The sequence below is a fragment of the Meleagris gallopavo genome, chromosome Z (assembly GCF_905368555.1).
Source record: "Meleagris gallopavo chromosome Z, MGAL_WU_HG_1.1, whole genome shotgun sequence".
Taxonomy (NCBI): Eukaryota; Metazoa; Chordata; class Aves; order Galliformes; family Phasianidae; genus Meleagris; species Meleagris gallopavo.
In genome coordinates this window covers 45,124,159-45,150,855 of record NC_139435.1, presented here as the reverse complement: position 1 = coordinate 45,150,855, position 26,697 = coordinate 45,124,159, and the positions used below count along the sequence as shown (strand labels likewise).

The following is a 26,697-nucleotide window of genomic DNA, read 5'->3' as shown; positions in this document are numbered from 1 at the left end:
CAGCTATGCAAGGAAATTACAACAGCCCCATTCAGAAATCATTCTGGATAGGGCAGACGTGCCAGCCTCAGGTCTGCTACAAGGATTTTCTACTGGGCAAAGAGAGTAATAAGAAACTAAAAAACTTTTGGCATTTCAACTTTATTGAAAAAGGGTACAAAGGAACCACCTCTGGATATTGTAAAACTCACAAATAAATTCTTTACAGCTGCACAAGGGAAGATAACAATGAGAGCCCGATATTTCATTCCTAGCACAGTAAAAAATCCTATTATAGCCAATGCTGTTATGGGTGCACCAGCTGTATTCTGGGAATTCTATATAACTTCTGTCTGTTTCTGAACCAAAACCCCTGAGGCCAGCTTGTGAGATTAAAAAGTCCTCCTCTTTCATATACATGCCCCTCCACACCTCTGTTTGTTACCAACGTTTGGAATTAAGTAAGTTGTCTTAATCAGACATGATGCCCTTCCATGCCAAGGAGGATCTCCTCAAGAGCTCTTTTCCTACCCCACACTCTTCTACATTATTCACGGTCTTATAAAAAATGCACCTCTTTATCTCTTACTAAAACTTACAGCATGGGATACTATAGGCAGGAGCTGATGCTGTGGAATTTCAGGGTACTGTCAACTCTGAAGGGAGTAGTGTCCAGCTCTATTGGAAAAAAGAGTGGTTTGTTGTTGGCTTTTTTTGTGTGTGTGAGGAAAATTGAAAAAAAATGGGGAAACTGAAGACATGCTTGCTTTTGAATCAGTAGAGGACTCTTGCTCCCACAAGTCAGGTAAACATCATGAAGATGAGCTGTAAATTTTGACATTGGGTATAAAAAAGTAACAACAACAAAAAAGGTATTTTAAATAACACAATTCACTTTAAATTTCGGGTTTCGTAGCTGTATATCCTACAAAGCCAAGATATTACCTGTCAGCCAGACCACCAGATGTAGAGACCTCAACAGGTGAAACAGATTGGAGGAGTCACAGCTCCTAATGAAACCCCCAGGGCATCTCTGTTCCCTTGTTCAGGGCTTCACTTGTGACCTTCCCAGTACCAGCTGCTCAGGAAGGACTTGATTCTCCTCTCAGACCCACAGTGCTGTCCTTCATCGGGCAGAAGGACACCTGGAGGATTCAGGCACAATAAATCTGCCCACATGAACAAATCTCACAAGAGTCAGCAGAATTCTTTAGTCCAGCACTGTAAATACCCTGTAAATACCAGATATGTAAAAGGTAACTCAAGAGAAGAGCAGAGAAGTAAACAGCAAAAGGTTTTATTCAAATGTGCTATTTATAGCCAGAAAAGAAGAGAAACCTTTTGGAGCACTCTGTTCAGCCCAGACCCACGATTTCTATCATGTCCCAACAGGCTCTCAGATCCCTTTGTGTGCAGAGAACAAAAAGAGTTAAATCAATGCTTGCCTTAGACGTATCAGTCCCTGGTGACCCTGGTTTGGGACTGTCCTCTCTCATTCATCATGTTGGATTTCTACTAGATGGCTTAAATGATGAAGTGATGAAGTGTCTGAATAAATGTCCTTTAATCTACAAAAATGTAAGAAGTTAAATTTTGCAATTAGCTTCACATTCTTGTTCAATTTGCTTGAAAGCGAAGCCAGAATGGATCTACAGGCAAACAGCAGCAGAAGGTGTGATACGCAGACACTGTCCAAGACATGTCATTAAATGATGGAAGCCAGTGTCACATCTGAAGATATTCTTGCTGTACAGACAGCATAGGTGCAGATACATAACACATTTTCAAAACCATGCTACTATTTATTTCTAACAAAGTTCAATCACTTGTGCTTGTTTTCTTTAAGCACTTAATGTTTTTCCTCTCTGAGAGGCCAAAGTGATCATTTCCATACCTCCCCTTGGCACGGTGATGGCACAACATTTCATAAGCCTGCAGGTTCATTTAATATTTGTTTCTTAGATGAATAAGTAATCACAGATACATCAATGAATAGGATTTTTTTCCGTCCTGAATATTCATATGTTACCGTTCTCACTGAAGTCAGTAAACAGGATTTTGAAAAACTAGGCTCTACTCTTGCTTTATAGTTCCTGGATTTCTACAAAGATGACTTTAGGACAGGGACCCTGAAGAAGAAAATGATGAAGCAGAAGTGCAGAGAGGAAAGAGAAGAGAAAGGAGATGGAAAGTTTGTTCTTTCTATTGATATTAAACTGTCCATTTCCCAGCTGCCGCCTCATGAAAGGAGACTTCTTGGTGATTACCTACTAATTGAAACCTTACAAACCCACCTCAGAACACACAAAGACAAGGTAAGAAAGGATTTTTTTATTGCAGTTTAATGAAATATGATCCACAGCAGAGCTTGAAGAATTCACTAAGCTTTTGAACACATATGCAGACTGGTATCAATTTCTTTTTTTATTTCTTCCTTACCAGATGAACAATATATGATGAACAATATCGTGTGTGTGTGTGTGTGTGTGTGTGTGTGTGTGTGTGTAAACATGAGTAGTTTTTATAAATGGAAATGCCAAAGAATTAATAGTCTGGTTTCTATAAAAGGCTCTGTCTCACAAAAAAAAAAAAAAAAAACACCAAAAATCTGCTGCACAAAACCAAAACAAATGTCTAAAACGATTTTCACGTGTTAACATTACAGAACATAGTTGCCTTTTACCTGTTTACCTGTTCAAAATATTCAATTGAAGATGAGCTGAAAGTGCACATTATCATCACAATGCTTCTGTACTTTTATCACAGAAGGTATTTAGAGTTAAATGGTTTCCCCTTCAAGCTAGTGCATCCTCAGTGCTCTGGCATTGTCCATACCCCATTATAACCATGCTTTACTGTTCTGTACATAGAGATCAGAATGAATAGGTTGTAATTTGGTTCCTCTGGTGTAATTGTGCTTGTAAAGCACAGTTGTAACAGGGCATCAGTTTGTCATTATTCTTCATACCTCTCAATTACCTATGAAAAGCCGAAAACATCAACAAAGTGAGCTTTACAGTGCATTTTACCTGAAACTGGCAAACCAAAAAAGTTCCACGTACTTTTAGTACAGAGAGCTAAACAACATCTTTTTTCATGATTCAATACACTAGTGAGTAGCGATCAATTTTTCTTGTGATTTTGCTGGATTTTGGGGTACGTTCTGTGGATTATATTCCCCAAATGCTGTTGTTCAGTTCTGAATCTATGATCTCTTGGAAGGTGAAGAGAAACAACACATACATAAATATGAATGTATGAATAACGTGTGGTTTTCTTTCTTACTTTTAACAGCTCTTATTGGGCAGCTGTTAAACAATGAGTCAGATCTGATGTAACTTTGATTTGCTGTGTGCCACTGTTTTCAATCATCATCAGCCTCTTCTTGGGCCCCAGGTCCAAAACGGGTTGAAATTTTAGCTGTTTTCAGTGTATCCATTTCTAACTGGACATGAATAGTTCATAAAAAGTAAAATAAGAAAATGCTCAAATGTTGGTGAGGAAAGCAAACGAAGTAACACTCAGCTGTTGGAGTCCTCTTGCACATCTCGTACTTCTTGAAAAGAAGAGAAAGACTGCAGACAATGACTATTTCTTATGATTTTTGAGATCCAGAGAAAATTACCTCCTTCGAATTTTAAGCCCATAACACAGTCTGAAGTGATTTCCATCTTTCTTGGGATATACACATTTTTAAAAAAAAAAACAACAAACCATAAACAATCCATAAAACTTGAATCTATTGATGTGCGTGGCTGATAAGGCACACCATTGGGATGACACTGAATTCACTGTCAGATGCCCAGTAAACGCATGGAAAAATAGAATGAACCATTTTATTCACTAATGAGCATGTAATGAAAAGAGATATTCTGACAACAGAACATTACCTATATTTGTTTTCTAAAACTGAATAAAGGTTTGGCCAAAGCTGTCACAGTGTGATAGTTTGTGCCATTTATTTCTCCAGATCTCCACTTTGCTACTGCTTACTTTGGAATATATATATTCATATATTAATGAACTGCAGTTAATAAATACAAAAACCTGAGAGTTCTGGAGAGGTTACTTGTCCTAGTCATGATTAATTGCTGTCTAAAGCCAAACGCTTTTCTGCTGATGCACTTGTGCAACTCCCAGCTTACAGCCTCATTGATACAGGCTAACAACATTGCATTCTGACTCGTCCTGAAGCCCAAAGTAAGAAACACATTAAGTGAGCCTGCTGAAGCCAACAGCAGTGCATATGTCAAACCAACTCTGGAATTTTCACCAATTCCACACTGGGTTCATCCTTTTTTGTAACATTCCACTGAGTGTAGAGACCTTCAAAATAAATGCAATTTTGATTTTGCTAAAAGCAATTTTAATTCTCCTAATGCCATTTCTGGCTTTGTTGTTGTTGTTGTTGTTTATTGGTTTTATGTGCTTTTTGTTTTTTTAAACCTAGTACTAAGTCCTAGAAGTGGGAGCCAAGGCACCATAGCAGTAAAGTCCTTACGAATCCTTGCACCCACATCACACAGAAATGGATCTGTCCATATGGAGCACTGTGTAGGGCCCAGTCCCAAAATGGCCTTACATTTACCCAATGAAGGACCTGCATCCTCCAAATTTCATGCTGTTTTCTTCTAGTTTTGGGCCCAGGCAGCACATAAGCTCATATTCCTGATTTGGCATATCACTGAACCATCAATGGTGTCTTTCAGCTGTCCTTCAAACAATTAGTAACTGAGGCTACACGCTATTTCTTTACAGACTGGTCTGTTTAATAATACGTAGTTTCAGTCCGATAGATTAAAACAACCAGTTTCAACCATACCATTGAAAGAAATGAGGGCAATCCCACATGCTGCATGTGCTTACATGTAAGACAGTCATCATTTTAAGATATTACTAAGTAACAATCAAATTTAGCAGCCAAAAAAGTAGTAATTCAGTTAGGTGAAAGTATGTTGCCAAGGAGAAAAGAGAGACCATAACTGAGCTGCTCTACATGACAGGCATTGAGAGTTCAAGCCTTCACCAGCATCAGACAAAATCATGCACCTGCGTGTGAGAGTGAGCAGGAGACTTTGGGAAAGCCCCTCCTGTGGAAATAACATTAGGGAGATGTGAAACCACATAAGATACCAGAGAATCCAAGAGAAAGAGCTGATATGGAGGGAAACAGTACCTACAAATCATGCCTTTTTCTACTGTATGAACTCAGATTGTATGTCACAGAGCCCTTTGCAGATAATTCCTGATACTCTGAATTGCACTTGCACACAAACTGGAAAGTAATGTATTTATTTACACCTGTGAGCAACCATCATTGTCACTGAGAGCAATAAACTAATGATAGCTTTATTTTTGCCAAGTTTCATTTCTAAGCTAAATGCACTCAGATTGTACCTGGCCCCTTCATGGGTGAACCATGTAGCAGGAGGCTGGAAGGAATTTTTGATTCCTCTCCAAAAACAGAAAGAAACTGCGGTTCTCTGGAAGAAAAAAAAAAAGAAAAAAAAAGAGCAAGGAGGAGGCAGGGCTATAACGTAGGTTTCATGGGAGAATGAGAGTGAGCAAGCAACTACAGCTTCCAGTTGCTTTCAGTGTACAGCACTGCCTCTCCCCATCCCGTGGCTCTTTGCTGCAAGATGCCCCCAGCTTCCTTCAGTGAGCTGTTCTGTGTCTCCCAGGACAAGTGTCCTTTAACATGAAAGAATTCCAGCAACTAAGCACTGCAGAGCAGAATTAACTCTCTGTGGCAGTGGAGACTCCTTCTAGCTGAAGGGCTGAAACACCTGTAAATGGCATCATGGATACAAAAAGAGCCCTTGCTGGCAGGAGACCTGGGTGACAAATAGGTTATTAAAGAGCCATTCGTGAACATTCTCTTTATATTATTCTCTCTGCTGCTGAGCCGTAATTACTTGTATTTCCTTTTATTCCCTCCCAACTGGGAGATAGGGAAAAACAAAGCTTTTGTTTAACACTTCTGAACCATGCATTCCAGCTATCTTCATTCTCTAATAAAGATCTAGGACTCACCTCACTCACCTGAGCAATTCTTACCCAACTGTATGGCACAAGAATGAAAGACTGCATAATGAGGTCCATAGTCAGAAACTCCACAGAAAGATAAGACATCCCACAGAAGGAAGAAGGAATCTTGGTAACAGCTTCAAAGCTGCCTTGGTCACATATCTGTTGAAAAAGACCAAACAAAAGCTTCTCTTTCCCATGATATCTTGTCTAAAAAATCTTTCCAGCTACACGCAGCAATAACTATATATAACTACAATTAAAAGACGGGAGTAGCATTTACTGGCTTAATTTCCTGAATAGGCCTTTGTTAAAAGCTGTCTGAAAGCTGCCAGTTAGATTGATGATTTTGAAAATCAACAGAATGGGCAGAACTGTATATTAATTGCATATATTACTGCAAGTATATGAGGAAAATCATGATTCTGTAATACAAGTTACATTGTTTAAGTAAGTCTTACACAGCCACAGGAGTAATGTTTCACTGCAGACATTCTTAATGTTAATCCATAATGTAACTAGCTGCAGCAAGAGAGAGGAACAAAAACCCACACCAACAGTTTGTAGCTATCCCGTATCTCCGACAGGGTGATATAACATAGCATATGTTTTAAAATGATAAAGACTTCCAAGAATAAGATGCAGTTTCCAGAGAAATATTCATACACGCCCAAACAAAAGCAAAATCTTGTAATAATTGAATAATTGCAGCATTCTGTACCTAAGCAGTCCAAGAAAAATCCAGCCCAAACCAGCCCTTTTCAGTGGCTTAGCTGGTCAACACTCTTACACACAAAGCCCAGTGCTCTTCCCTAAAACCTAAGAATTAATCAGCATTATGTAAGAGATTTTTATAACACTCTAAAAATACATTGTGAATTCCTTTTCAGTGTTGGACTGAGAAGCTTTAAAGTACAGCCACCCCTTCATCCCCCTTTTAAACAAACACTGAATCTTCCTTTCTGATATCAGAAACTTAAATTTGTTTCAGTATATGTGCCTCAAATCTCATTAATTACAATATTGGCCTCATGAGATACAACTACTGCTATTAAGTGCCGTGTTTCTGCTTGCAATGATCTGAGCATGGGCACAGATACAGATACTACATGTGCAGAAAGACTTTAAAACAGGACAAACGATACATAAAACTTCACAAGAACCATAGGATGTTTTTGTGTTACTGTACCTGTTCGCTTGGCAAACTCTTGTATCCACACGATAGTGCTTTGTTTGAGTTGTTCCAAAGGGTACTACATTCCGATAGCATTTCTACAGAGGCAGCTGCAATGTTAGCTTGGCAGATCTACAGCAAAGCCCTATGATCAAACTCCGGTTTGCCTCCTGTTTTTCATACACATAATAAATGAATAAATACTGGCATTATGTCTGTATCTCACTGAAGGATCTCTGAGCAAAATTACAAAGTCATCACCCGAATGTTAATGGTAGTCCAGGGTCATACCTGTGCAGAGAAGGAGCTCTAACATTGCCCCTGGGAGCAAACTCACCCTGCTCAATTCTGGGCATCCAATGCTGCCCTCTAGAAGTTTGTCCTGCTCCAATATGCCCACCAACCATCATTCGATCTAGGAACATCCAAGGCATCTGCAGTCCTTCAGAACTAAATAAATCATAAGAACACAAATGAAAAATGGGAACAAAGTATTTTCAGCTGTGAAAATCTTCTCATGGATGGAATACATATCCGAAGGACAGCGGAGCAAACTCATTTTATTTTTAGGAAACACCTCAATATAGTTCTTTTTCATATAGCAACTTTTCCCCCTGCAAGAGCAACACATCACTGACATAGTCATCTTCTCAAAATAGCCCCCCACCATTCAAGCCACAAACAAATCAATCAAAACTATTGAGGCAAGCCAGAGAGGAGATTTTGCAGAAAATGAATAAAGAGGGAAAAGAGGAAGACACAGAGAAGAGCCAGGAACCACTTCACTGTTGTTACCAGCTCCATGTGAGAGCTGTGCTGATACCACGGCAGTACGAAGCCTTGGACAGGAGATAGCCAACGTCTCTGATGGGACTGCAACGGCTGTTCCACATGGTTAAGCAAATTTTTAGATGAAAATTGTACTCAGGACTGTGGCCATCTGAACCAAAATAAGTGTTACCTATCTTGCGTGCATTTGCCTGATCGTGTCCATCTTCACTATTTTCCTCCCTGAGACTACCGTTATTTTTTGTATTTTACCCACAACCCAGGTCCTTCTTTGTTCTCTGCCCTGATTCTTTCTCTGCCTTTCTTTCTTTGTGCCATTTTCCGCTCCCTGTATTCACACTGAATACAATCAGTCACATGGCTAGCCTTCATGTGAACTCCATGCTACAAGACATGTAAGTATTATTCAGTATGAATGCAGGCAAAACGCATCCTTTTGGTTGGCTCTTCATTTACATGCCAATCTCAGATTCTCTCTCCACAGTCCTTTTCCTTTTTCATCACCCACATTCACTGTGCATTGTTCTTGTGCTTTGCTTCCTTTTTCTCTTCTCCCCCATGGCCATTTACACCTCTTTCTCTTCCTGTGTCGGCCTCCCTCACCCTTCCCACCTCTCTCTTAATGCTCATTCTCTCCAGTTGCCCGCTTCCTTCCTGTTCCCACCAGTGCTCTGTGGAAAGCTCTTCCCCTAGTGCAGGTGGTGCGACCTGGATGTGGGCAGGAGTGGTGGCGGTGCGGAGGCCTGGGCTGATGCTGGCACCATCCAGCAGATCCACCTCAACCACTCCACCACGCTGACCTGCATGAAAAACACTGCGGGGCAAAAGCCCGGGGCAGGCAGACAACTTTGGCATATAGTGGCCTTTGTTGCAGTTCGCTTTAATCTGGTGATTTACTGAAGCGAGTTGCAAAAGCCACAAATCCCACCCCACTGGAGTCAACAGTGGGGAACGGTCTGCGTGCAGCCACCAGCGTGCAGGACTCCTTGGCGTTCTGCTCCTTCCTGTTGTCTCTACCGCTCCATCGCTAATTTGTTCCAGTCGCTCATTAATGCTCTCCTAATCCCCCCCAAAACAATTTCACCTCCCCAACCGTTTCCTTTGCTCTTGCAGCTCAGGATCCAGAGGACGCTTTGCTGCGGCTCTCACAATGATAAACAGATGCCGGCGGTCTGTGCCGCGCACAACTTCCCGCCCCAGGTGTTGTCTGGTGGTTTGGCACGGCGGGGCCTGGCCGGAGAGCGGTAGGAGCGCTGGGCACGACGCACCGAGAGCCTTCGGGCGGCACGACGGGGTGGGTTTGGGTCAGTTGTGTGTTAGTAAAGGTGAGTGGGTACCAAAGGACGGCAGATGTGGGGCCGGACTCCAGGAGAGCGGGGCGCGAGAGGAGAACAGAGCGATGCGTGACCCCGGCTCTCTCCGACCACCGTCTCCGTGACACAGCCTTCAAGCCCCCCAGCGCATTTCCTCGATTTCCCTCACGCCACCGTGCGTTCCCCCTCCGTTTCCCCGAGGACAGCGTTCTCCTCAGGAGGCGCTCCCTGCCGCCCTACGGCCGCGTTGCTGGGCTGCACGCCCGACCTTGGCACCCCGGTACCGCGAGGGGCGGCCGGGGACCGGCGGGGGGTAGCGCCCGAGCCCTTCGGGGCGGCGGGGCGTCGTGGCTGGGGGCGACCCGGCTCCGCGGCCGCGGGCAGGCTCCGTGCAGGGAGCGGCCCGGACGCCGGCTGCAGTCCGCTCCGCGTTTTGCCGCTCGCCGCCGCGCTCCCCCCTCGGCGGCAGCGGCGGCGGGCGGGTGGCGGGCGCTCGGAACAGCCAGTTGTTTAAAATCCTTCTAGAACCGTTTCTAATTCCCCCTTGCGCCGGGGAAGGGAGAGCGCGAGCGGGGAGGGGGGAGGAGGAGGAGGGAAGAGAAGGGGCCGGGGGGGGACGGCGGGGGGGGGAGGAGGGAGCAGCCCGCTCGGCTCCCGCCTGCCCGTCACGGCGCGGGGGGGCGTGGCCTCGGGCCCGGCCGGCCAATGGGCTGTGTGTGTGGCGGCGTCGCCATGGCGACGGGGCTGTTCCCGGGGAGGCTGTGATGGGTTGACAGGTGCGTGACAGTCGGAGCTCTCCGCAGGCATGTACGGCAAAGGCAAGAGCAACAGCAGCGTCCCGTCCGACAGCCAGGCCCGGGAGAAGTGAGTACGGCCCCGCCGCCGGCCCCGGCCCCGCGCCCAACAACTTTTCGCCGGGGGCGGCCGCGCTCGGGCCGCGGGGCCGCGCGGCGCCGGGGAGCGGTCGGAGCGGGACCCGCGCTGCCCCGCGGGGGGCGCGGCGTCCCGGGCGCCGCTCGGCGGGGCCGGAGCCGGGAGCGGGCGGCGCGACGCCGCGCGGAGACGAATTGGGAACAAAGCGCGGCGGCCGCGGGGCGCGGAGCTCCGGCAGCGCCCGGCTTCCAACTTCGGGCCGGGACCGCACCGGGCCGGGAGCGCCGCGCCGCCGAGCCCCGGGGAGCCGCGCGCCGAGCCGCCTCTGAAAGTTTTCGCGTCGCGGCGGCTTCGCCGAGCCGGCGCCCGTGCCCGGGCCGCGCGGCCCCTCCATACCCGCGGGGACGGTGGGGCACGGCGGGGCCGAGCAACTGGTGGCTGCCGGCGGTGTGCGGGCGGAGCGCCCCGGCAGTGACTGCGGGCGGCGCGGTGCGGAGTAGCCGCTCTCTGTCGGGGAGTTGTGGAGCGCCCCGCGGGCGCGGGTCGGGGTACCGCGGGAGCGGCGCACGCCTCGCGGTGGGGCAGAGCCGCGGCGCTCCGCTCCGAGCCCGGCGCGGGAAGTTCGTGGCGCCTTCAGCCCCTCTGTTCCCTTTGCGTCCGGTCTGTCTTCCGTATTCCAGCCATCGTAACGTCGCGTGCGGTGCTAAAAGGCGCGCTACTTTTCCAGGCAGAGATGCCGAGCCGCCGTATTGCTGAGAAGTATCTGCCCTGCTCGGCAAAGTTGCGGGGCCCTGCTAGATGGTGCTGTTCGATTTGCGGACGCCGGCTCACTCGCGGCGCTGGGTGCGCGCGGACGGGATGCGCGCTGCGGAGCTGGGATGGGCTGCTGCCTAGGCACGGGCACGGCCGGGCCGGGAGCGGTGGGGGGCAACGGCGTAGTGACGGGCTCAGCCAGGCACTCAGAAGTGTCCCTTCATCTCCCAGGCTTCCTCTTAAGGATTTTTTTTCCCCCGACGAACAACGTTACCCTCCAGATTTATTCCTCTATCCCATCCTTTCAATTTATCCCCTAGCAGAGCAGATTCCATCGTCGTAGTCCTCATACTTTTCTTGGGGGGTTGCATTATTTTTCCTTGTGACACTGCTCCACGGCTGTGTAGTGCTGCTCTCGAGGTGATGCACGAGTTCTTGTTCTGTGCTAAAAAGTTGCCATCAGATTAAAGGTCTCTGTGAGAACACAGCCCTGACTTCTGCATACGGTTTGGTCCGTTTGGAAACACGTATGTCTGAGGCATTAGGCAGTCACTTAGTCAAGAAAAACGGGATTGTAATTGCGTTTAATTTGAATTTTCGAAGTTTTTAGAACCAAACATGCAACTTAGTTTTGTCTCCTTGAGGTTTAGGTAGCCAAGTTGAGCAGCCAGTGGCATATCTGAATGCACTTGCAGTGGCTGATAAACGCCGTGGGGTCTGGGTGTGCAAAACACACGTGTTCCTTGTGAGCATGCAAAGAGGCTCCTGAGGAGCATTTTACCAATGTGGAAGCTGTGTGTGTTGTTTGCATTTTGTTTCAGCCAAAGATGTGATATATCTTATATTTTACAGATTGATTCAGCGCCAAATATGTTTCTAATGTGGTATCTCACTGTGTGCCGCCTCTAATATTAATCTCGTTTGAGGTTATGTCATCTCTATTAAATAGAGTGAACAAGTTTTGCAAGTCATTTACAGTACCCCCTGGCAAATTATCAGTTCCAAAGCAACATTCATTCTGTGGTCTTTCTCTTTGCCCTCCCACCCGACTTTTGGGGTAAATTACCTGTACTATATAGCTTAACAACAAATGTGAAATTTGGACAGATTCATTCCCAGAGAAATAATACCAGGTTCTGTACCTGAGATGTACAGTACACTGCTGCTTGAAAAGCAGTGCAATGAAGGCATGATGCCTGTGAAGAGCAGAGAAGATGAACTGAGAAGGCGTGCTTTTTCTCCCATTTCTCCCATTCTGGAGCAGCTGTGCTTTGGTTTGGGTCTGGGCTGCCCCTTCCACATGTAAGCAGGACAGTTGTGTTCCAGCATCACCTCTTCCACTGTCCAGATTTGGCCAGGGACAGGCAGGTCTTCATGTATTCTGTGGGAGAAAAAAGGCTAAATTTCTTTGTAACATCCTTTGTTATCTCTTTGTGGCAAATGCGTTTTTCCTATTCTGTAAAATTGGATTAATTCAAATTTAAGGAACTTGGACTCCCTGTCGTTTAACTGAATGGCTCAAGTTTCTAAACTTCTGGTCTTGGAGGAAGAAGGGTAGGACCACACAGCTTTGTGTGTCTTGTCATGCATCATTTCCAACAGCACTTTCACAAGGATTTGGAAATAGAGCTATTCACCTATAAATAATGCTTAAAGTTAGAAAATACAAATAGAAACAACAACAACAACAAAAACATATGCCATAAGCAAACTGAAATTCTGAAAGAATTAGTGGTTTTGTGTTGCTCTGGTCTTTCACTCTTTCACTGGTCCTCCAACTTTTTTTTTCTTTTTTTTTTTTTTCTCCCCAAGATGCCTTTGCTTTATGGGGTTCAGCATACATGCAGATCTTGTTCCAAAATTACCAGGTGACTATCAGCTGTGATTTCCTTTAAATATCAAAAGATGCATGATCAAAATAACGGCACAGGAGCAACCACTGGGGTCAGTGGTTGATTGCTCTTCCGTTTGGCATGGCAGAAAACCTCAAGAAAGTGGGACCACTTGGTTGCTGCTGTCACAGTGTCCTTGCTTTGCTGATACAAACATCTTCCCAGTTTGATCTCACCAGTTGGTTGTGTGAGGGAAGATGGGCATTTTTCTCATTTTCATCATGCTTGCTGCTTCTCAGAAGGAAAAAGGTTTCACCTTGTTGTTTCCCTCAAGTCTGTGTTGGTTGGTGTGCCTGAATGGCTCATTTATGAGTAGTGTGGTTGCCTACATGGATTTAAATCACTTTCCCAGCAGGAAAGCAGAGTGAAATTTACACAATTTATGTCATGTTTCTGCTAGTGGCAATGGGGTTCTCCATAAACAGGGGACAACTGACCAATGATTCTCTCATTTCGTTCTACCACTGTTTAGAAAAGCTGAGATTTCCTGGTGTTTTGGAAAATGTGTGTTTTTGGATATATTTCTTTTGATTTTTTCTTTTTCCTTTTTCTTCAAATTTGGAAAGATAGCATTGCATGACTTTGCAGTAATAAATTAGTGATGTTATCCATCTCTACTACAGTGCTTATAAGCAACATAAGAAGGAAGATATAGAATGAAATTAATTGTCACCTATGATAAATTTTCTGCTCCTCCCTGAGAAACGGTGAGGTAGTTTTTCAGGTTTCAGGTGGTGGAGGGCACAATGAATTCTCTTTTTTATTCTGTTGAAAAACAAAATTGGTACTTTAGCCTGCACTCCTTTACAGAATTCAGATTTGATGTTTGCACACTGATTTCATCCATCATGTTTAACTTTTGGGAAATGTATCACAGCTGTGTTTGACAGCGAGGTTTGCAGGGCTGGCAGTCTGTTTCAGAAGAATACTTTTTTTAGTCAGGAAGGGCGCAGAGGAGAAGGTTCTGGAAGGAGTAACTGTTTCTCAAAACTTGTGGTTGATCCCTGTGTTTTGGATGTTCTTTTATACTACATACAGGTATTTTGGAGAGTGTATGAAGGCATTCCAAAAGATGCGTATGCTGCACTTCAGACCGTCTAACAACAATTGGCTTTGCATTGTAGATGTAACAGATACTGACAGAGCAGTAGTTGGAGTTGCCCATAGAAATGTACATCACTATAGTGTTTTGCTGAAATATGCTCCCAACTTCTTGTTTGCTTATAAAATTACTTTACTGGTCTTGAACCAACGGTAAAAAATTCAATTTCTACAGTGATTCCTCTGTTTGGTCTTCCTACAGTTTTGTTTTGTGTGTGCTTTTTTTTTTTTTTTTTTTTTTTTTCCCCCCATACTTTTCCTTAACTTTTTTTTTTTTAACACTGTGAGGTGTGGAATTGCACCTTTTTGGGCTCTGCCACCACACAAACTTCTGCTGCTGAAGAGCAGGGACTGCTGGGGGCCGCTCAGACCCGCTGGGTGCCGCGGATGTACCCTGGGCGGCAGCGAGTATGGTATGGGCTTGGTTAAGAGGTAATTAAATCTTCCTGGAGGAGACAGTAATTAACGGAAACCAGCATATATTAATAATTCATTGTGCTGAAATTATAGCAATATGGTAGCTTCGCAAGTATTGAAGTAGCCAAACAAGATTTTTATTACTTCACCAAACTTTACCTGTTTGGGTGGAAAATTTACTGTGGCACATATAAGCCTTGTGCTGCTTTGTTTAATTTCGGTTTTTGTAAAGTTTCAGCTGAAATACTTTGGCAGGTTTTCAAAATCAGACAAAGAAAAGATTTGGAACCATCCAGCGTTCCAAAGCTCTCACAACTTTTATGGTGGAAAAGCAGTTGCATCTTTCTTCTTTGATTGACAGATTTGGTTGAGAATGGATGTCGGATTTTATTCCAGGGATGTGCCTTTTTCTGTTTGCATGACAAAACACCTGAATTTAGCCAGGATGCAGCCTTTCAGAAAGCAATTTGCATGTGCCTAGGGCTTGCTGTCCAAAATGTCTGCATATTTTGTCTGTGTTGAGAGTGCTGGAGGACATGACCTGTGAATGGGTGTGAGTGTGCAAACCAGGGTCTGCAGTCACCCTGAGGCCAGGAGCAGACTTCCACCCAGAGCTGGGACGTGGAAAAGCAGCATTGGTGTGAAGGGTTGGGTGGGTGCAGGGTGCTGGAATTGGGGCACAGTGAGAAGGTGGAGTGTGAAGGTGGACAGGCAGAGGGGTTAAGGAAGTCTGTGGGGCCAGCGTTGGGGGTCAGAGGTTTGGATCAAGGAACCAGAGCTGGGAGCAGAGCTGGAACAGGGTGCCTTGGAGAAGAAGATCAGGAATTGGAAGGGTTTTATTGAGTTTGGGTGCTGAAGGATTGCCATTCCTCCGGCAACTGGCTGGAAAGCTGGTGGTGAAATGCCTGTCTTGGAGATGAAGCCTATGAACAGCTGTGAAATACTGAATTAGCTGAAGTGGCAAAGGTGTGTGCTGGTATTGAAACCTGAGGCTTGTACAAGTTGCCATGTGAGGGAATATCGGCGCAGAAAGACCAAACTTGTCTTCCAGAAACAGAAAACAGGGTGTCTACTTATATCTAAGTTTTGAATGTTCATCTTGCCTTCCCAGTAACTTTCTCGTAAGTTGGGAAATGTGGCTGCATGCTAGCCACAGTTTTCACTCTGTTCTCATTTGGGTGTTGATTGATTTACTAATTTTTGTCTGGAAGAACTCTGATTTTTTTTATTGTGCAAAAGAGAGCATTGTTTTTGTAATGAGTAGCCATTTGATTATTTGCTGTTTTGTTGTCGTTCAATACATGCCTTACGGTTTCACTTGCCACTTCACAGTACTAGTGTTCCTGGAGGAAGAATATGTAGCTTCTTTGGTTCCCAGTGCCATGGCATCTAAGTCCCACAAACCCAAGAAGATATGTGGTTTTAGCAGTGGCAGTAGGACAAAGAAAGGTGAAAGGCAGAAGTACTCTCTGATTATTGGCTGCTCAATTTGAGACATCTAGTCTCATGTTATTATAGTTTTAATTTTTGTTTGATCTTGAATTTTTATCTCAGAGCACTACACAAGCCACTAATACATATATACAGCTTCCACAGTCTCTGCTACCATTAAACGTAAGGCTGAGATATGCCATTTTATGATGGTAAGTATCCAGAACATGAACAGAAAATTATTCTTCTCATTGTGTGAAGTTTGTTTTAAATGGTTGTTCTGCAATACAGGACAATCTCCTGGCCCACCCAAGGGAGAATAATGTCAATGATGGATTATGCTGTGAGGTTACTGCAGGAAGATGCAGTTGCAGACTCACAGACTGTCCTCCTGCAGCAGCCTGACATTATACCACATCCTGGAGCCTGCTGTCTGTTTGAGGCTAAAAATATATGATCGTATGATTCAGGATAGCATTGCGTTTGGGGAGAGAGACTTACTGGTGATCCTTCCATGCACATAGGAGATGTAGAAAAGGGCACAATCCTGAGGAACAAGTCTAGATGGGTAGGTCTTCTCCATGAATATCCTGTAGCTGCAGACTGAGGGTTTCTCAGCAGTGGTGGTTACGGTTGGGGCTGCTTGGCTCCTATTCCCTGGATGTACAAAAGAACAGAAAGGAGGTTGCGTTGAAGCTGAAGTTTCTTCTCTGTTGTTTGCCTGGTTGAGGCACAGACCTCTTAAGTTCAGGTTGCTAAAGGTAAATAATGGTCAGATTTACTGTTAATTTATCTACTAAGAGAGGTCTTCCTCAGAGTAACAGGACAAGTTCATTCAGAAATCTTGATTTCTTTAAACTTTGGGATATTTCTCTTACAATTTCAGAAAGGTGAGAACGTAAACCATACCTAAGAAGTTGAAAGGTGGCAGTAATAAGAGCATGACAACTTATGTTTTTTCTTGCTTACTTCCATTAAGTCTTTGTCTTGGTGGAAAATAAAATGCTATTTTTTTTGTGGTGAGTCGTTTACTCCAAACCTTCAGTTATTCTTGCCAGGGGACTCTTTCTGGCTTTTCACTGTCTTACAAACGTAGTGTTCAGACCAAAGGATACAACTGAGCAGAGTAAAATAATTACCTCTTCTTTAATATATTACATACTGCTTGATTTTATATATAAAAAATTGTCACTAATACTGGCTAGAATGCTTGCCTGTTTTTCTTCTTTCTTTTTTAAATAATCCATTTTGCAGTCCACATGCCCTCCAGGTTCTTTTTATAATACTGCTGCCTTGCCAATTATTCTCCATTTCATATTTATGCATTTGATTTCTTATTCCTGAGCATAGTACTTTACATTTGTGTGCATTGAATTTTCTCTTATTAACTTTCCTTATTCTTTTTGTTGCCCCATAAGGGCTCATAATCTTTCCCAATTTAAGATCTACAAGGTTGTATTTCTACATACAACTCATTAATAAAGGTCTTTTAGTGGAAGTTGTTGAGGACAGCAAGAGCATTCTTGAAATGTCCTCTCATTTTTAGAAACATACTGATAATGGCTTTTCAATTATTATTATTTTTTCCAAGCAGTTACATGCCATTTTTTAGTTTTATGATGGTTTCCTTTGCTTGTGTCAATGTCGTGATAGGCCAGGTGTCAAAACTCTTACATCCTAACAAGGGGATAGCTTAATAACAGTTCCTTTTTACCCTCTATTCAGCCACCCTTTAAAATAAAATTGAGCTGTCTGGTTCTTTCCCTGGATAGATTATGTTGGCTCGCTCTTATCTTTGTATTTGGAAGGTGTTCTTGAATTTGTTTCTGCAGTTGTCTTCTATGATAGCAAGAGTGATGTCTGAATTAAATTTCCTAATATGTTTTTTTGTGTGCATGCGCGTGTGAGTTTTAATACATGCTGTGGCATTTTAAGGTTTTTGTTTCTTTTTTTTTTTTTTCCCCTCAGTAAAATGAGTGCAATATGTACAAACAGGCCAAAATTATGACTTCTGCTCATCATATGACAGTGGAACAGAGAAGTTCATTTCCAGTTGCCTTCAACTCACTTGCTTTTCTGTACAGTGGCGGAGGTATGAATTTGAGTTCAATCTGAAGTAGTAAATAAGCTCAGATCCTCTTTTTTTTTTTTAGGCTATTGCAACAACGTGGCTAAAATCTCACTGCCATTTTAGTGGTGGTGATTTAAGACATCCAAGTTCGGGCCTTGCCTTATGGATGCATTTTAACAGTCAGGCTTGAGGCCTGTGTGTTGGGTGAGGCCACTCTGGGAGTTCAGGGCATGTTGTTCTCAAGCTCTGGGTTCCCTGTGGTTCAGGCAGGAAAACAAGCTGTGGAGAACCCCTAACAAGGAGTGTCAGCTGGGGACAAAGAAAGAAAAGGTTCAGGCAGACTTCACCTAATTGCAATGGTACACTTAGCTCAATTTCTTACCGGCCTGTCCTGAGTCCTGGGACTGTCCCTGCAGCCAGAGGAGCCTGGCAATACTGCAGTTTCATGTTTTTTAAATTGGACACTCCTTGAAGTGAATATTATTTTGTTTCTTTCCTTTCTGCTATCCCGAAAGAAAGGACCATCTTTGAAAGGCAGAGGGAATTTCAATCAGGGAGAGAATTTCAAGCAATTAATGCAGTAAATTACAATCACACTGTAATTTAGATTGTTTCATGCTTTATATTCACTTCCACTTTATTTGCAATAAAAACAATTGAGTGTAATTCTATAGATACCTCTATAAGCTTCCATATATATATATAATTTTATATTGATATTGATACTGAAAATGTCTTGCTGTTAGGAGATGTGCTTGTAAATTCATCTAACAAGACTGGAAAATTAATACTGTTCCATTGTTGGGATTAAGTGTGTCTGTTGGTAGCTTGAAGAAAATAGGTATCATCTGTACTGTTTGTTTTCTGTGATAACCACCTTAATGTTCATAAAAACTGGGAATTAGTCTTGGAGACTGTTTTGTTGTTTAAATTACAGTAAAATCAGTGGCAACTTGAACTCGCCTGTGCTGTCATGTTGGCATATTGCAAGCTTTCATTGGAAAAGTCTGCACTTTCTGAAGAAAATATTTGAGTTGAGAAACTGATCTATTATTCCTTAATAAACATGTTGTTCTTGACAGTCTCAGAACAAAATGGATCATTTGGCTGACAGGCTGTATGATTGTGTCATAAATATTCACTGATTTATGAGACTGAAGGTAAGGATTCTATCTGTTGCTCATGCAAAAAAAGTTGTAGTGCTTTATCAAATATTTGTAATTACAACATTGAGATTTGATTTAAAAAAAAAAAAAAGTACTTTGCTTTCCTTCTTAGCATTTCATTTGCCATTCCTCTCCCACAACTGCTAAAAGGAGGGGTTTGCTGTGGATAGCTCTGCTTATTTCTGTTTGTGTCATCCTTTGAAGCAAGGTGATGGTGGGATGTTGGTAAAAGCTATGTGTTAGGTAGGGAGTGCGGGTGCGTTAATGAAATTTCATCAGGTGTGTCGGGAATAATGAAGCACCCTGCTGAATCTGAAACTGCCTGAGAAGTGAAGGTTATGGCTCCCATCGACAGCCTCTTGAACTCTTTGTCTCCTTTAATTGTTTATTATTAAAACTCTCCTAAGTCGATGTATATTGTTTAATCTGCCTTGAAATGTGAATTACAAGTCAAGGCCTTTGAGTAATATAGTGAAAAATTGTCTGAATTTATTGCACCTTCAAAGAGTGCTTCTTAAAACTGGTTAACTTGCGACTCAGTAGCTGGTGTCTTCTGCATTCACAGTCTCTGCTTTTCTCAGCCCCATCCTGCAGATCAGAAAACTTCTGGGGTGATGCCAGCATTGATGAAATATTTATAGAGTGCTGTATGTGGAGAGGATGTTTTACAAACTTAAAGGCATATTTCCTGTCCTGGGGAATTATGTTTGTTTTTCCTGTGCGTTGTCTGTATGTTGTAAAATAATACAAATGGAAGTTGGTTTTCTGAGTTGAAGCAGGAAAAGTACACGATCAACAAATAAACACTTAGTGCTTATGCACAGGACAATACATAAAAAATACAAGGCTCACAGAGATAAAGGAAAGCTTCAGATCAGAAGAGAAAAAAAACACACTTGAGAAATGTGAAAATATGCCTCTAGTTACAGTAATACTTGACAAGCACATCTGAAAGGTACACATTGGTGTTTTTGACTTCTGTTGCAGGTACTATAATTCACTGTCACTTTTAATTTTGCTACCTGTATATCTAAGTTTTTATAAAAGAGATGTTTACTCTTATGAGACTAATATCTGTTGAGCTGTGTAACTATAAACATAGTTATGTGTATTTTAAAATCTTTCTAGAAATAAGATGAGAATATAATGCATCAAAGCCTGAAGAAAACTCTCTTTGAAGATGTAGCTCAAACAATTTCTTGAGTTATGGTTGGGGAACCTATAAAAAGTGAATGAGAAGCACATCATGTTTTCACAGAACATTTTAAATAGATAATTAATAAAAAATCAGACTGGAATACTAGTCTAGTCAAATTCCAGTTGTTCTGAAAGCTGCTTTTAAATCTTTCCCAATATTCTCTGAAAAGCTCTGTGAGTCTGTAGTTAATTATTCAAAATTAGAAAAATAAAACAGTTTGGAGCTGCCTGGTGTTAGTTTTCAATTCTGTGTGAGATTATGTATCTATTAAAAAAAAAACTCATAGAATAATGAAAAATGTCATAAAGCTGTATTTGTTACCTTGCAGTGCCATAGATCTGGATTGATCAGTGTTTCACTCACACTACTATCTAGTAAAACTCTTGTAAGTTTAGAAGTAAGTAGTAGTAAGTAGTTTAGAAAGTTGAAAAAGGACACTTGTTTTTAATATTTAGACTGTGAGCTAAACAAATGCATTTGAAAGTATACAACCATGCACACAGCAGATTTTCAGGATGCCTCCTCTCTGTTCTAAGCTCTTTCACAAGCAGTTGCTGAAAACTGCAGATCATATCAACAACTCGGGTTATGTAGGAGAAATTTAGATTGGATGTTAGGAAGAATTATATCTCAGAGTGAGAGATAAGACATTGGAACAGGCTCCCCAGAGATTGGTGGAGTCCCCAGCCCTGGAGGTATTCAAGAGATAGGTAATCCTTAAGGGCATGCTTTAATGATGGGAACCTGATAGTGGTGGTTAGCCTTGATGATCTTTGATGGGTTTTTTTGTTCTTTTTTTTTTTTTTTTTTCAGCTTCAATGATTCTGTGACTATAGGAGAATCATGGCAGTGCGTTGGTTAATCTCATATACCATCTTGGCCCTTAGGAGCCCAGTCAGTTGAAATACACCTCATCCAAAGCTGAAAATCAATTTTTCTTTTCAACTTCGTTGAAAAATCCAAGCTGCTGCATACATAGTTTTGGTTCACAGTTACCCAGCAGTGAAGAAAGTACACCTATAGGAGCCTTTATTTTCACTTCTAAAGTGCATGAAATGCTCAGCTCCAGTAATTGGACGTGTTCTGAAACAAATAGGGTTTGTTTATGCACGTGCTGAAATTGTGCTTATTTTCTCATCTTGCAATGTTACTTCTGTCATGTCATTTTACTAGCTATGTGATGCACCATTGTGGCCTGGGCTCACTCATGTAGTGATTAAAAGATAGTGTGAGGAAAGGAAAAGAGAAAGTGGGACAAGGTGAACTTTGTGAATACAAGAGTTAAAACACAGTGGAAACACTGAAAACTTATTTTGGTGTTAGTTTGTGTTTAATTTCTCTTTTGTACAATGTATACAGTTCAACACACAATGTCGATTTAAAGAGAAGAGCTCTCTGGTGTAGAATATTGTTATGGAAAAGAACTTAGATTCTGAAAATGATTTTGTGTTTATTTAGGTGAAGACATAGAAATTCTCAGCAATTCTGGAGTGAGGTGAAAAAACAAGTGAAGTAAAAGGAAACCTAACTTGTAAAAGTGTCATACATGATTCAGGTCTCTAATACCTTATTTTGAAGCATTCCAAAGGGCTGGAAATAAAAACAAGAAGCTAAATTGGAGAGACCAGTGATATAATTTGGCTAAAGAGATATTGATTCTATAGCATCAAATAGAAATGTCATGCTCATTTTGCTTTTGTGACTCCCTATTGGTGCCACCTGAGCTTGAAATCATTTCTGTAACTGTGGCCATGACTTTCCTTGAATTCTATTTTACCAGTACAGTGGCATATTAAAAGAATTAACGTATATGAGGAAAGATGACTGTTGCATTTTTATAGTTGAAAGTTGAGTGTACTACCTTTCCATTTTAGTCGATGTGTTTATGCACAAGCTTGGAAGGCAAAGTTAAAATCTTCTTTGTCCTTAGAGCAGTTAACGGTACAAAACCTGCATTCATTGAATTACAGGAACAGGTTGATTTAATTATGTTTTTTTTTTAATTCAAATTTGGAATAAAATTAATAGAGGCATTGTCAGAGTTCATAGGCTGACTGCACTCTTCATCCGCTTCTTAGCTTATTCAGTTGTATCCTCATTCTCTTGTCATGCCTCTTTGTATGAAATCATTAAAATTATTATTCCTACCTACGACCTGGGTATGGTCTGTTGTGTAATAACTGCAATTACCACACCAAGGCTGACTTTATGTTCAACTCCTGTGATTTAGTTCTCTTAGGGAGCCATGACAGGAGCAGCCAGCAACCAAACTTTTTAAAGCAAAGCGTTTGTTCAGACCTAAAGCAATTTGAAAGAGAGCATCTGAAGACAACAAAAGCTGTCTGTATATGTAATTTTTTCTGACTAGGAATGTACAACTCCCCTGATGCTTATCCAGTAAAACAAGCTTCATCTGATTCTTCCAAAAAGCCTTTCACAGTGTGTTTCCCTGGATAGCCTCTGGCAATCGACACAAGCTTATCCAAAAAAGGTAAGAATTTTTTCTTCCCTTCCGGCAGCCTAGGTGACCTGAAGAAGCATTTGTGCCCTAAAGATTTCTCTTTTGTTTGCTTGGTTCCCCCCCTCCCTCCTGCTGTGTCAGTTTGGTTTAGCGAATGATGCTACGTAGAGATACAGTACGGCCTTACAGAGTCACAGAATCATAGGATGGTTTGGGTTGGAAGAGACCTTTAAGATCATGTGGTTCCAACCCCCCTGCTATAGGCAGGGACACCTCCCTCTAGACCAGGTTGTCAAAGCGCCATCCAGACCAGCCTTGAATGCTTCTAGGGAGGGGGCATCCACAGTTTCTCTGGGCCAGTGTCTCACCAGCCTCACTGTAAATAATTTTTTCCTAGTACCTAGTCTAAATCTGCCTTTAAGTCTTCCCCTTTAAAGCCATTTTTCGTCATCCTATTGCTACATGCTCTTATAAAAAGAGCTCCCTCCCTAGCTTTTCTGTAGGCCCTTTTCAGGTACTGGCAGGTCACTATAAGGTCTCCCTCTTCTCCAGGCTGAAGAGCCCCAATTCTCTTAGCCTGTCTGTGCAGGGGAAGTGCTCCAGCCCTTTGATCATCTTCCTGGCTTTCTTCTGGATCTGCTCCAACAGCTCCATGTCCTTCTTGTGTTTGGGCCCCAGAACTGGGTGCAGCACTCCAGGCAGGGTCTCATGAGAGCAGAGTAGAGGGGCAGAATACTTCCCTTGACCTGCTGTTTATACTTCTCTTGATGCAACCCAGTATACTGTTGGTCTTTGAGGCTGCAAGCACACATTGCCGGCTCATGTTGAGTCTTTTATCAACTGGCACCCACAAATCATTCTCTTCAGAGCTACTCTCAAGCCATTCTGTCCCCAGCCAGTATTAGTGCTTGAGATTACCCCAACCCAGGTGCATGCCTTGTATATGGCCTTGTTGAACTTCGTGAGGTTGTCATGGGCCCACCTCAAGCCTGTCAAGATCCCTCTGGATGGCATCCCTTGCATCCTTAAACACAAACCAGTTGCTGTAGTGCTGGGTGCTGGCCTTGTTTCCTTGCCCGTTATCATCTCCTATTCCGTTTATGAATGCATGGATTGTGGAAACAATGTGTTGATGTGTCAACAGTTCACCTTGCCACAGCTGTTTGTGAGCAGTGTATGATTTTGTCAGGTAGGGAGAGAGCATGTGGAGTTTTGTGAATGAAACGGAACCAGTGCCCATAAGGGAGCAGCAGCTACTTTAGTTAAACGTAAGTATTTGATGACTACAGGCCTGGTTTTCACCATTCTGAAATAGTGCTTGAACTGCCCTAAATGTCACAGTGGTGTCTGAGCCCTCTTTGTACCATAGGACTGAATATATAAGTATGGCAGATTTCTGAGTTATCTGGAGATATGCCTGGCTGCTCAGGTGCTCCTTGGACACCCCATTTCTTTTTCCTTCCACCTGCTGTTTAGCTTTGGGAACTTCCCAGCATTTCTTCTGCCTGTTTTCCATCCAGTGTGTAGGAGCCAGACAAGGCTTCTATATAGTGATAGAAAAGACTATGGCATTTGTGGTGATTTATCACTTCTGGGATCCCTCAGTCTAGATATAATGAGATGTCATTACGTTGTAGTTTTTTTCTTTTTTTCTTTACACTGAAGTTTCGAAACTCACGAAACTGTCATTTTCCAACCCATAGATAATTTGCTTCTTATTATTCTATGTTTATTACTTAGGGTCTGAGAATGCTGCTGACTGAAGTGGTGAAATAGAAGTATTTTCTAGTGGTAGAATTACTGCTATCTTTGTTTTTTAATGTTGTGCAGTTTGTAAAATTAAGTAAATTTCAGCTGGGTTTTTTTTTGTTGTTATTAGCGTAAGTGGGATCGGCTAAGAGGCCAGCAGGCTTGTACTGGTATTTGCTTTCTTTTCCAAACTGAAATGCTTCATGTCATTGAGGACCTACTAAGGATTACACAGCTGAAAGCATCCTGCACTTCTGTTGGATGGTGCGTGGGAGGAGATACATGAGATGGTTTTGAAAAATACAAACCCGTTCAAGTGTCTCAGCTGTGGTAGGACTCAATATGATGTATTGTTATATGATTGTGAAATATTAATACACTATGTGATAGGCTTTATCAGGATGATTTCTTTGTATGCTGTTTCTCTAGCATTTTAAGCTTTTTCTATCCAAAACACATATCACTGAATCTCAGATTTCAGGTCTGCGTTGACTGTCCTAAAATATCATGGCTGCTATGTCTATCTTGCAGTTGATGTGAATCAACTCTGAGTGTAAAAAGCTGCTGAACAGAAGTGGATTTCATTCTTTTCAATACCCTGACTGCTCACAAAGACAAAAACAAAAAACAAACAAACAAAAAAACCCTGAATATCTGCCCTGCAAACCAAAACAAAACACAGCTGGCTGATCTGGCTTTGGGTTTACTCATTTAACAGCATTGCCATAAGCTTGGAAAATAGGTAAGAAACAGAGGACATAGCCCAGAAATCTTATTGGGTAAGGGGTTGGTTTTGGATCAGCACCAATGGAAGGGCCTCCAGCTCCTCAAGGGGGGGTCATCTGAGTGGCAGCAGGCTCTAGGAGCAGTAACTTAACTCAGCCATGCCATTTACCTTTCAAGTGCTGCAGGGTGGGAGTACTGTGAGCATTGCAAGGCTGTAGTAATTGTTTCATGTCTATGCCATGGGCAGGAGAAGCATGTTTCTGTGGTGCAAGGAGCCAAGAGCTGCTTCTTTCCTCCCACCAGGAGGCCATGCTTGGGTTTGCATCCCTGTTTCCCCACCCCACCCCACCCTGTGCTCCAGTGTGTACAGTATGCTGATAGGAGTGAGTCACTTCTTTTATTATGTTTTGATACTTTCCTCCCAAATGTAGCTCATTTTCTTCAGGGAGGGGAAGGAATTTATGCTGTCCTGGTTCCTTATTTTTATCAGGGCTCTGCTAACAACTTCCAGCTGAGAGAGTTCTTGGTATTTTTAGCCTGAGATATTTAGCTATTTGAACCTCTATACATGTTTTCTCCTTGAGATATATTAATTGGGGAGAAAAAATGGCTCTTATTAGTTAATATATTAATGAGCACGCTTGCCAAATTGGCTGTTCTTACTGTTAGGAATCTGAACACCTCAGAATTTTGGGGAAGTCTGAGCTTAGCTCTTAAGTATTTGAATTAGCCTCATTACTCCATTCTGTGACTGATGTTTCTATAACTATGTTGTCATAGAACGTTACTCCTTATCTATAGAGGTTGTTTTTAGTATTAAATTTATATATATATATAAAATTAATATTCTGCTTAAATAGCCTAAGAAGTAAATAGACTAAAAAGAGCATAAAAATTATAAAGTGGCAACTCACATTTTGACTCTTTGATGTTGTCCTTGTTCCTTTTTTTCCAAGGTCCTTTTGAGTAGCAGAATCCTCTGTCTTACTGTTCATGTTAGTGCTGTATTGATTGTCTGGCGTATGGTCTGATCTAGTCCTTTAATATTGCAAATATTGAACCTGCTGGCATCTTGTATACACAGCATTTCCAAGCTTCTGGATAAACTTACCCTTCCATGAAATTTATATGAATGTTACTTTGAAAGAAAATTCTAAAAATATTTTAATATTGATCTTCTGCATTTAAGAAGCGCTTTAACTTGTTTAACCATGACGTTACAGATCTTACTGTCATCAATTATTTTCCCTTGTCCTAACAGAGTTTCAGATTAAAAGTGAAAAGCTTTGGTAGAGCTGATTTTCTGCACTGAAAACAATAATCTGTTTGAGTGTTAACTGTTTACATCACTGGACCAGTATCTTTTAAGAGAAATTATTCTTCAGAAATTACTCTTGAGAATGTTTTTGCGTAGCTTACTGGTTATACATACATTTGCCACAGTGAAATGTACCGATTCCACTAAGTGCTAGTGCAGTGTCTCTGTGGGACTCCAGGGGGCTGGTAGCAAATACCCTGTTTTAAATAAGTATCATTTGTTTTTGTGTATGAATCTTCTCATTGTCACCTCAGAGATG

At 42.4% G+C, this 26,697-nt stretch overlaps 1 protein-coding gene across 2 annotated transcripts in view; it reads left to right on the top strand.

Annotated features, from left to right (window-relative positions):
* Positions 1-9,945: 9,945 nt before the first annotated feature.
* Positions 9,946-26,697, top strand: part of SSBP2 (single stranded DNA binding protein 2) — a 170,297-nt gene continuing 153,545 nt past the window's right edge. The window contains exon 1 of one of the 2 annotated variants that reach the window (XM_085212589.1): positions 9,946-10,146. In XM_085212589.1, the coding sequence (XP_085068715.1) occupies positions 10,088-10,146 (59 nt within the window). In that variant the 5' untranslated portion in view covers positions 9,946-10,087. The remainder of the gene's footprint in view (positions 10,147-26,697) is intronic. The other variant, XM_085212588.1, reaches the window with a different exon arrangement.